Source organism: Hippocampus zosterae, chromosome 1, assembly GCF_025434085.1.
Source record: "Hippocampus zosterae strain Florida chromosome 1, ASM2543408v3, whole genome shotgun sequence".
Lineage (NCBI taxonomy): Eukaryota > Metazoa > Chordata > Actinopteri > Syngnathiformes > Syngnathidae > Hippocampus > Hippocampus zosterae.
The window spans coordinates 23,414,514-23,426,125 of record NC_067451.1 but is presented as its reverse complement, the minus strand read 5'-3'; the positions used below and the strand labels follow the sequence as shown (position 1 = coordinate 23,426,125).

At 40.9% G+C, this 11,612-nt stretch overlaps 2 protein-coding genes across 2 annotated transcripts; both read left to right on the top strand.

The window, feature by feature from the left end:
- The first annotated feature begins 2,062 nt into the window (after positions 1-2,062).
- arsia (arylsulfatase family, member Ia) lies at positions 2,063-8,164 on the top strand. The gene is made up of 3 exons (XM_052080700.1): positions 2,063-2,504; positions 4,230-4,609; positions 5,769-8,164. The coding sequence occupies exons 2-3, from the start codon at positions 4,248-4,250 to the stop codon at positions 7,165-7,167; spliced, it is 1,761 nt and encodes a 586-aa protein (XP_051936660.1). The 5' UTR covers positions 2,063-2,504; positions 4,230-4,247; the 3' UTR covers positions 7,168-8,164.
- Positions 8,165-9,256: 1,092 nt separating this feature from the next.
- On the top strand, positions 9,257-11,612 carry LOC127611081 (uncharacterized). Its single transcript, XM_052081385.1, has 4 exons — positions 9,257-9,419; positions 9,501-9,845; positions 10,889-10,999; positions 11,079-11,612. Exons 1-4 carry the CDS (start codon positions 9,371-9,373, stop codon positions 11,159-11,161), a joined length of 588 nt encoding a protein of 195 aa, XP_051937345.1. The 5' UTR covers positions 9,257-9,370; the 3' UTR covers positions 11,162-11,612.

Sequence of the window (11,612 nt, the reverse complement as noted above, 5' to 3'; positions counted from 1 at the left end):
AAAATGTAAAAATAAATAATTAAATAACCATTAAACAACTATCATTAAATAACTATAATAAAAGTTTTGGGAGGTCTTGTTATGAGTTCTTTCTTGAATTATTTGGTGTTTCTCATCTTCTTTATTAAAGGGCCAGTAGGTTTTGGGCCTGAAGTTGGCTAAAAGAGCAAATGGACTGAATAAACTCTATGAATAAGAATTAAAAAAACAACAACTCAAAATGCTTTCAATGATGGCACAAGGTGACACTCAGTGTTGCTCACTCAAGTGAGGAGGTGCTGCATCCTGTAACGCAACCTCTAACAATAGTTAAATCCGGCAAAATATAAAGTCAAAATAAATATAGACAGTGGAAACAGTGAGACAAGTATGTCTGCAGAGGCGAAAGACCGGCAGCATACAAAATGGCTAAAATGTCTATGATGCATGTACTCAACTGTACAAGAAAACACTTGTGAGGGTGCTTTGAGTTCAGAAAAGAATGGTAGCGTCTCAGACATGCAGAAATTATTGTCAGGACAATTTTAAACTGCAAAAAAAACTGAACAGATGTATAAAAACAGGGACAAAATTTAAACAAACAAAAGATTTTTTGCAGAATATTGGGGCATGCTAAAACAGAGGTTGCACTGTAATATTAATCGAGAGCAAAATATTGGCTTTTTCTACTATAATGTAAGACAATATATTCCACCATAGCTCAGATGTGTCTAAATAGGGTTGAGTAATTAATCCAATTGAAATTGACATCAAAATGGGGTAGAATGTAATTTTCAAATTGCAAAGGCTGCGATAAAAAAAATAAAAAAAAACTAAAAAAGAATGATAAATGGGACCCGGCATAGCAAAATGAGTTGGAACTCACCACAAAAAAGTCTCACTTAGATTCTTTTTAAAAATCGGTCGACCCTAGTCAAAAATATGGCATCTTCGGGGAGAGAGAAGACATCCAGCTTTTATGGAAGGAAAACAACAGCAATGTCTTTGTCTTACTGCAAACATCAAGTGGAGGAATATTTTCGGAGAACCTTAGAGGTCTGTGAAAAATTTCCTTGAGCACGTAAAGAAAAAAAAAATCAAGCTTTGCCCTTCAATGAAATGCAGGAAATGTGAGTGGTCACTCTTGTAAATGCCACTTTGTTCTCTTTTCAGGCAATATACAGTATCTACTTTCTGTTCCAAACATTAAACATTCACAAGCCAAGCCTATGTCTTGAGGTGTGTGATTTCCAGACATTTTTAATGTAACACATGATAGAGAGGCGTTTTTAATATTTTGCCTCACTCATAAGTTAAGTCAAATATCAGGCGTACAGTTCCACACCTCTATAAGCAACAACTACGTTTAATTGTGCCTCTCTTGTGGTTTCAACGAAACCAAGCTTTATTATTGACATTTTATTATTAATAGTTATGCAAAGGGATGTATTATAAAAAAGACAAAAAACATGCTTGTGTATAAACAGCAGAGTCTCTGGAGTGCCTGTTCACCCATCAAGTCATTTTGCTGTCATGTTGTTTTGTGTTTCTGTCATAGCTTTATGTTTGTTTTTTTGTGGTTTTCAGGACTTTGTTTGTGTTTTTGATTTAGTTTTTCCAATGTACCCATTTATGTGTTTTTTTTGTTCATGCATTTTGTTCCGTACACCCTGCTTCTCCTGTTGCCCTGCTTTTTGGGTCCCCTGACCATCACAAACATATGGAACACAGGAATAGCGAAAACATCCATTCAGTCCTCAGATGAGAAAATTAGGGGAAGAGGTTGGGTAATAGGTAAAGGTTTCCTGGCAGGGCTGTGCTGATGAGAAAGGAGGCAGTGTTCATGCTCAAGGGGGAGCAGCCATATTCGGTAACAGTGCCTCTTCCTTCAGCCAAAACCAAACATCTGCTGGTGACCGACACATTGCAGCCCCTGTGACCCTTTTGAGGATAAGTGGATTAGAAATTGGATGGATGGATGGATTTTCTTCTCGCATTGCTTTCTTAGAAAACAAAGCACAGGAAATGATCGTACGATGGTGATTAACTGGTGAAGGGTAGCTTCCAGTAAGTTTCGGTCAGTGTTTGGTCATTTTGATGGTGTGGATGAGTCGGTTGTTTTTGGGGGGAGGTTTGTGGTGTGGTTCTCTTACATTGAGTCATTGGTGCCCATTGATGTGAAGACTCACCAGAAATCCTACTCACTGGCTTGTGTTCTTATCTGAGTCTGATGTTCTATGTCTAATATGACACTTTGTATCTTTGAGGCCAGGGCTGTAGGTTTTTACCTGTCCAAGCTCCTTAGTCTCCAAACCCCCAAACTTACACAAGGAAGTTAAAACTTCAGGTGCACCACTTTCTCACTTTGACCTGCTTTAAATTCTGCCTCTCTCGCCGGCACATTGCTTGTACCAGGGATCCCTCCCCTGCCCGGAAAACATCTTGCCCTTTATGGGAGGCTCATTAGTTGCCCAACAGTCTGCGTACTCACAAGTCTTCCTGCTGCCAACATCAACACGAGCAAGGTAAGATATGTTGCTCTGAGATGTTTGCACAGAACTTTGCGGATCTTATTTTAATCTGCAAACCTCAGCATTACAAGGCGCCTCAGCGGTAGCATTTAGACTACAGAGTTCAAAACCTTTGCGAAAGCTACAGTGTAGAGTACAGTGAGATACGGTGAACATGTAGCCTTAGATGCCATACATGTCTATGCTGTAACAGCTGTCTTGGACAGCTGTTACAGCATATACAATGTGATTGAACTTTGGATCATAAGCTGTTCTTTTATCATCACAAGACAAGCATTTTGAGAATGAGATACCAATGAAAAAAAACATGCATGCAAGGGGACAGTTGAAATAAAATCTGATGACTCTAGAAGTGTCTGGCTGTTTCCTCTCATACTCTATATCCACACATGAACAAGCAGTTTTCATCCGCCTCATACAAGCCGCATACTTTTTCTCTCACAGCAAAGTCAGAACACAAGATCAGAGAGAGAGGAACTCAGTTAACTTTCTTATCTTCACACTGAAACAAAACATTCTAAGAGGTTATAAATAACAATGAATCCATTTTTAACTGCAGAGGCCTATATTTTTTCCAACATTTATCATCTGTGGTTTCCCCAGGCCTCTTGATATTTTTCAATTTATCACACTTACTTGTTTTCTTTACTAAACTTTTCTCTTTGGCAATTTGCAACAATAGCTTGAATTTTTCCTGACAACTGATACCAAACGTAACATCTTTCTTACTTCCATATCGCTGTGTTAACACTCCACGGTCATCAATCCTTGACACGAGGCAACAGGGGCTTGTTGGAGGATTTGTAAAGCGAGTCTTTTGCGCCTGCTCGGAAATGTTATCTGAGTCCGGGTCTGCAAACAGCAGCAATATTAAGGGAATGTTTGTGAAAGTTTCTGAGTGTGGAGCAGGGCCCCGCAACTCAAGTCTTCCCCGCACGCTACGTTTTCTGACTGTGGGTCTGTCTGTCTGTGATTCCAACTCCCATGGAGTGTTTTTCTTTGCTTTCCAGTCATGTGTCAAGATGTAAATGTGGGTCACTGGGATCATGTTTCATGCCATGGAATGTGGGGATAGTGGTTCTGATTAGATGTGATTTCATATTAAATGGACCAACTTATAAAGTACATTGCAAAGAAAATATGGTGCTCGGTTCTGATAAGCTTTTGATGAGAGCTCATTGTTATTCCACAGCTAACTCATCCAAGCATGCCTCTTTTGGAACTTGTCATGTTGGAGCAGAGAAGGGCCTTCCCCAAACACTTACCATATATTTGCAAGAATCGATTTGACCACGGTGTCTAGATCAATCCCATAATAATTAACGACTCGATCAAGAGACGCTGGCCAAATACTTGAACTTGAACTTCTAAATACATTCAACCACCACCAACCTGTTTACAAGAACGTTGAACTCTCAGAGCTGGAATGTGATCTACATTCATGAGTGCCACTTGGCTTTCGTAGAAACATTACTCTGTGTGTTTTTAAAGGCGTAGGAAGCTGATGTTTTTTCAACCAAACTGAGAGGTAAATGGGCGGTGTTAACTGGACCACTAGGGGAAGGAAAATCTTTTCCAAGGTGATTTTAAACATTTTTGGAGTGGCAATGAACTCAGATGAAAGTGTGGCTGGGGCTCACAAACTTTCCAATCAAGCGTGCAAATTTGAGACATCAGAGCATGGTAGCAAGTTTTTTTCTTTTTTCTTTTTTTTTTTAGCAACTGCAAGATGTTTTGATGACATCACGCCGGAGACCGCATTGTTCGGCCTTTAGACGAATAACAATGGCTACAACAGCCCTAACGGGTTTCTCCATGATGAGTCTTCTCAGTCTCGGATATCTGACCTGGGATCTGAACGGTCCGAATCAGGTCGAAAAATATCCTGGTCAGACTTCTGGCAGAGGGTCTCTTGGTTCAAAGCCTCCTCACATAATCTTCATCATGACAGATGATCAGGGATTCAACGATATCGGCTATCACAGCTCTGACATAAAGACACCGGTGCTCGATAAGCTGGCTGCCGATGGGGTGAAGCTGGAGAATTATTACATCCAGCCCATATGCACGCCGTCCCGAAGCCAACTCATCACTGGGAGGTACAGTAGCTCTCTCATAGTGCAGTCTGCACAACTCTCCTACATTATGAGTAATCTAATGCTTGCAAAAAAATGGGATGAAAGAACTTGAGTTTAATGGCAAATGTACCATTTGTTTGTTTGTTTCTTGTGAACCCAGTATTAAAAACAAATGAGCGAACATGCAGACTTATTTTATAAGTGTTTAAGAAGAATTTCCTATTGCATTTTAACACTTGCTTTTCCATGTGTTTTGCACAGTCATTCAATGTTATTCTAAAATACTAAAACTCTGAAAGGTAACTACTGGTATCCCGATTTCAAAATCACGCTAGATTATGTTGGTGAAGTCGTTAGATTTTAAAGAACAGCAAAATGTTTTATTCATGTTACTCTCTTCTTGTCAGGTGTCATTTTGTTGCAAGATTTGTATTTGTGTCTTTAAAAGAATTAAGTAAAAAACTAATGTCTCATGGCCATACAATAACAATGTTATTTTATTTTAATTACCTGTATGTGCCACTTGAGCTCATCTGTAAGGAGAATTGGAATCATGAGCAAAGCAGGAACCCCAACCCTACTTGCACTCCTTTCACTTTGACATCTCACATTGCATGCCTGCTTGTGTGTGCTGTTGTACAACACACATGTAAAACAGAGTATGAGTCGCATGTGGTGGAAGGTAATCTGTAACATGAATGTAAAATACTGTAATTTTCTTTTGAACAAACATCAGCAGTAATATGGCCATCCATACATCCATTATCTGAACTGCTTTATCCTCATGAGGGTTGCGGGCATCCTGGAGCTTGACCCAGCTGACTTCAGGTAATAGGCGGGATAAACCCCGAACTGGTTGCCAACCAATAGCAGCAATATGGCCATAGGTCAAATTTAAAAAGTCTGTTCATGAAAACATTTGTGTGCTTTACCATAACCTACATTAAGAGGACACTAGGTTTATTTCTTTATTGTCAACAGTTTGGCCCAAAATAATCAAGGCCTGGTGTTTCTTTAGAGAAGTCAACATGTGTAGTTATTTAATGTTTGTATGAAGAACAAAGTGAGATATGACAATTTAATAACGGAGGGAATGTAAAGGAGAAAAGGAAGGACATTTGGTCAAACCAATACTGGAACACACTTATCCACCTGACAGTGTTGCGTGATTATTCTGCAGGTACCAGATTCACACAGGTCTCCAGCACTCCATCATCCGCCCCCGCCAGCCCAACTGTCTCCCCTTTCACCATGTCACCCTCCCTCAGAGGCTGCAGGAGCTCGGGTACTCTACCCACATGGTGGGCAAGTGGCACCTGGGCTTTTACAAGAAGGAGTGTCTGCCAACACGACGTGGCTTTGACACATATTTCGGCTCCCTGACTGGTAGTGTCAACTACTACACCTACAACTCCTGTGACGGTCCGGGCCTGTGTGGTTATGACCTTCACGAAGGCGAGACAGTAGCCTGGCGTGAGAGGGGGAAATACTCCACCCATTTATACACACAGAGGGTCCGCAAAATCCTGGCAAGACACGATCCGCACACTCAGCCACTCTTTATCTACCTTTCTTTTCAAGCTGTTCACACACCCTTGCAGTCCCCACGAGAGTACATCTATCCGTACCGAGGGCTGGGCAACGTGGCTCGCAGGAAGTATGCTGCCATGGTTTCTGTGGTGGATGAGGCTGTTCGAAATATAACATATGCCCTACGTATGTACGGCTACTATCAAAACAGTGTCATCATCTTTTCTACGGACAATGGTGGACAACCACTCTCTGGTGGCAACAATTGGCCACTTCGGGGGCGTAAAGGCACCTACTGGGAAGGTGGCATCCGAGGCTTGGGATTTGTGCACAGTCCTCTGTTAAGGAGGAAAAGGAGGGTGAGCAAAGCCTTGGTCCACATCACTGACTGGTACCCCACACTAGTGCACCTGGCAGGTGGCAATGAGTCCCTTACTAAGAGCGTGGATGGATTTGATGTTTGGGAAGCCATCAGTGAAGGGAAGGAGTCTCCCAGATTGGAGATCCTACACAACATTGACCCTCTCTATAACCATGCTCGGAGCGGATCCCTGCAGAAGGGATATGGGATTTGGAATACAGCCGTGCAGGCCTCAATCCGAGCTGGAGACTGGAAATTGCTGACCGGAGATCCTGGTTACGGAGACTGGACACCGCTGCAGGTGCTTCCGAGCTTCCCTGGCAGCTGGTGGAACCTTGAGAGGCACATTGAACCCAAGAAATCGGTATGGCTTTTCAACATCTCTGGAGACCCCTATGAACGTTTTGACCTCTCCGAACAGAGACCAGATGTTGTCAAAGAGTTGATGGTGAGACTGGTGTACTACAACCGTACCGCCGTCCCAGTGCGCTACCCATCTGAGGACCCGCGGGCTGAGCCCAGCCTGAATGGCGGTGCCTGGGTTCCATGGGTGGGAGACGAGGAAGAGGACAGCTGTGGCACCTTTTATCCGAAGAAGAATATGGACTGGAAGAAGAAGCTTAAACTGTCTTATAGCAGATCGTTTTTTAAGAGACTCAACACACGGATCATGTCAAACAGGATATGAATATATAATCTTTAAACACATGAATATCACAGATTAAATGTTCAAGGAGGAAGGGCCTGGTGTGAATATTGAGCATCTGCAATTAATTAATGACTCCCCCACCCCCAAAATTTTCATAATTGGCTATACACGCCAGAAAATGGCAGCAAAACTGCCTTTTTCTAAATGAAACTACTCATCTGACTTCAACATAGTTCTTTGACACCAATGAGCCGTGTCATGGTCGCAAGACTCTTGTTTTGTTTAAATGAGGCTCCTCAACTCACTTCAACCTAATTCCATGGCACCAAGTCCCGTCACAGTGTTAAGAAAGACACATTTTTGTCATTGGAAGAGTGATGCAAGTCTGTGCTTCCAACTTTTTTCCCTTCTTCTTTAGAATTAAATATTATGTTTTGTACATTTGACACAACTATTTCACATTCTGAATTGTCCACACATCATACAGATGATGTTCCTGTTGGACAGAGCCAGGCCCGTTGCCTTATTACATAGGTGTCAAACTCGCGTCCTTGGAGGGCCGCTGTCCTGCATGTTTTCCAAGGCTCCCTGTTGCAACACACCTGATTCAAATGATCAGATCATCAGCAAGCTCTGCGGAAGCCTGACATTGATCCTGTTCATTTGAATCAGGTGTGTTGCAATCGGCAGACTTGGAAAGCATGCAGGACAGCGGCCCTCCAGGACCTGAGTTTGACACCTATGCCTGATTGTGATGACATTCAGTCGATCATAATATATTTAATGTTGCGTTATAGATTTTATTTAAAGTGTTGTGTGTGTTTTAGCTGTAGACTCTGTTTTGTACTGCAGCTCTTTCACTGTATGGGAAGACTCTGCTACCTCACAATTGTTGGACATTTTCCTTTCAGGTAAAATGTGCATCAATCGACCTATGAAGGGAATAGTAATGGACATGAGCAATGTGTGCGCTAAATTATGATGCTAATTACACATTGATTTTCATGTTGCTTTTGCCCAAAAAAAGGTTAGCATGTTTTTTTTATTAATTGCCAAGTCGATTGAGATTTTGCATAGGCAAAGTATTTTAATGACACAAAGGACCTTGAATATAATTGTCATTACGTGAGGAAACGTAGCTGATGTATGAAAACAAACAAATTAAAACACATAGTACTCTATGGCACCATATAATGCGCTCCACTATAACACCTTTTCTTTTGTAGGGAGCATATTATAATATAATAAGAAGGCTGGCAGCACGGTGGTCGACTGGTTAGCACGTTTGCCTCACAGTGCAGAGGTGCACCCGTGCAGGGTTCGAGTCCGGCTCCAGCCTGCCTGTGTGGAGTTTCCATGCTCTCCCTGTGCCTGCGTGGGTTTTCTCCGGGTACTCTGGTTTCCTCCCACATTCCGAAAATATGAGTAGCTGGTTAATGGAGCACTCTAAATTGTCCCTAGACCTGAGTGTGAGCACGAATGGTTGCTCACCAATGTGTGCCTTGCGATCGTCTGGAACCAGTTCAGGGTGGAGTTGGCCTTTTGCCCCAAGTCAGCTGGGATCGGCTGCAGCACCCACTGCGACCCTGTTCAGGATAAGCATTGTTGAATATACAGCCGTCATGACTACCGGTACTTCAAGTCATGATTGCTGAGTAAAAATGACATCTCAGCATTATTTCACATGTAGTCAACATGCAAACATCATGGTGAGTACTTTTGAGCGAAATCAAATGAATACAGTACAGGTATATATGCATATATGTTTGCCATGATATGCAAATTCGTATTGTTATGCCCACATTCTGTTTTCACTTCCTCTTTTCACAAAGGAGCATGTGACACATAAATGCCCAAGACATTTTGAAAACATCACCACAGTGGATATCACAAATATACTTTTGCTTGTAAAACATCTTTCAACTTTCAAGGTACTCAAATAAGTTTCACATTCACCTCCTGTATTTTAATTCACCTTTAATATTCAGGCATATATTACATTTGAGACTTTTCCAATGTACAATTTTGTCCAAGGGTGATCCATTCTGCAGTTGTTTTCGCTGTTTGCTGAAGGTGGTACCAGGCAACAACATTGAAACTGTGCTCTTCGATTCAAATCCAGTGACAGAGAGGTAGAGGCCTTCAAAGGAGAAGTGAGACATTTTACTCAACTTCCTTCCTTCCTGTGAAATTACTGATAATTCGAAGTCTCCGCATCAAACTTACGAGAGAAGGCAGGAATATGGGACACACTGTCATTCTTCTTCTGCTGTTTGGCGGCACAGTAAATGGTAATGTTCTCATCTGGAGCAACGCATCAATAATAATGAACTATCATTCATCAATGTTTTGCTCCTACTTTGTACTTGCAGCTTTCCTTCCTCCGGGTGAATCTCAATGCAACAGCACCCTACAGGACTCTCATTGCTCTGTCACTCTTGGAGGGTCGGTCTACATCCAATTCATGGTCGACATGAGCGGCCATCAGCTGCGATGCAAGAAACTCCTTCCCAGCGGATACATAGTTGTGTTTACGGTGAAAAAAGAAAAGCCGGTGATACAGGAAGACTTCAGGAACAGAACGGAGTTCTTCGTAAACAATGGGACTTTAAAAATTTCCTGTGTTGAGAGGACTGACTCAGGACAATACAAAGTGGAAGTCTTTGACCCGAATGGGCGCAATGTCAAAATTATTATGGTAGAACTGGAGGTCCGGGGTAAGTATGAAGAGTTCCAATACGAAAACAGGCAGTTCTAGTTTACTGAATTAAGCACAATCATTTTATTTTTATTTCTACTTTCAGCTTAAAGACAAACATTTTTATTTACAGTTAATATAAAGTTAATTACTAAAAGCTTGTTTTTTGAATAACCATATAATAAATTCCTTCCACGAGAAAAACGATACAAATGACGGCTTTTATATTTAATTACAGAAACTATTTATTTAATACTACTTGAACACTACTACTTCTGTTGAAATGAAACTTCACAGCACACTTCAACAAATTTCCTTGGCATCAAGATGCGACCAAATTGTCCCGAAGCAAAACTACTAATTTGATCAAAACAGACAAAAAGCGAATCAGGAAGTTTACTGTAAACAATAAAAAATAGCTTTAAAAAAACGGTCTGCACATAAAGCAAATTCGCAAATGGTGAATTGAAAATATGCAGTTCACTGTACTTGATGTTAAATGAAATTGTTTTGTTCTTATTGTATTTTGTGGCCCAAAAAGAATGAATCCTATGATGATGACTGAATTAAAGTCTCATATTTGTTGACATGATGTCACATTAGACGAACGTTTGAATTCTTGAGGGACAGATGTCATGGCATCCATTTCGGGGCCTGGCCTTTCTGTGAGGAGTTTGCATGTTCCCACTGCGCCTGCGTGGTTTTTCTCCGGGTACTCGGGTTTCCTCACACATTGTAAAACTTACACAGTCGGTTAATGGAACACGCTAAATTGTCCCGAGGTGTGATTGTGAGTGTGAATGGTTGTTTGTCTGTGTGTGCCATCCCTTCGATTGGCTTCCAACCAGTTCAGGGTGTACCCCGTCAACTCCCGAAGACAGCTAGGATAGGCCCCAAAACGCCCGTGACCCCCATATATCCATTTAAACCTAAGACCCCTGCGGAACCTCTATTTTGCAGTTTCTAATTTTATTTTCACTCATTATATCCTCATCTCTATTTTGAGTTAAATGAATTATGAATTTGTATTTTGCTGTTACAGTTGCTGCCTCTTCTTTTCAGAAAACCATTTTTCCATCCTGATTCCAGTTTGCTCAGCACTGGCCGCTTTGCTTGTAATCGTGGTCTTGTCTTGTTGCGTTTACAAGAAAACAAAGCAAAACAGGAAGTCAGGTATGGCTTGGTCCCAAACATAATGTACAAATTAATTATTGTGGCAAAATGACATTTTAGTTTTCTGACTTTTTTCAAGGTTCAAGGGAGTCCAAGAAAAAAAAGATTGCAGTAGAATACTGGAAAACCAGTGATCACGTGCAAGACGATTTTCATCACTGACTACATTAAATAAGTAAATATAATTCTGAGTGCAATGATGCATCAGGAGTTGTATTATGTATCTTATTTTAATACTGTGTGTTACTTACGTTTCAGGTTGTGTAACTATTCAGAATGAAGTTGTGTACAGTTTTTTTGTTCTGCAAAATATGTAATAGTTGGACTTATAAATCTATGAGATAAAAAGCTTATCAACCCCTGTCTTATTGTGATCCTTAAATTGTGTCACCTATGACTTTACAAAAGAGAGCACTGCATTCATCAAAACAAAATACATCATGCTCTTATAAGTAATGTATTCTGAAAGGCAGATTGTGACAATGCTATACGATACTTCTGTTGTATTGATGTTGTGAATTTTATGTACGAAGAATGTTGATGAATTATGAAGAACGTTGGTGAATTTTGACAATCATATCGAAATAAAATTTAAAAAGACTCATCACGCAAA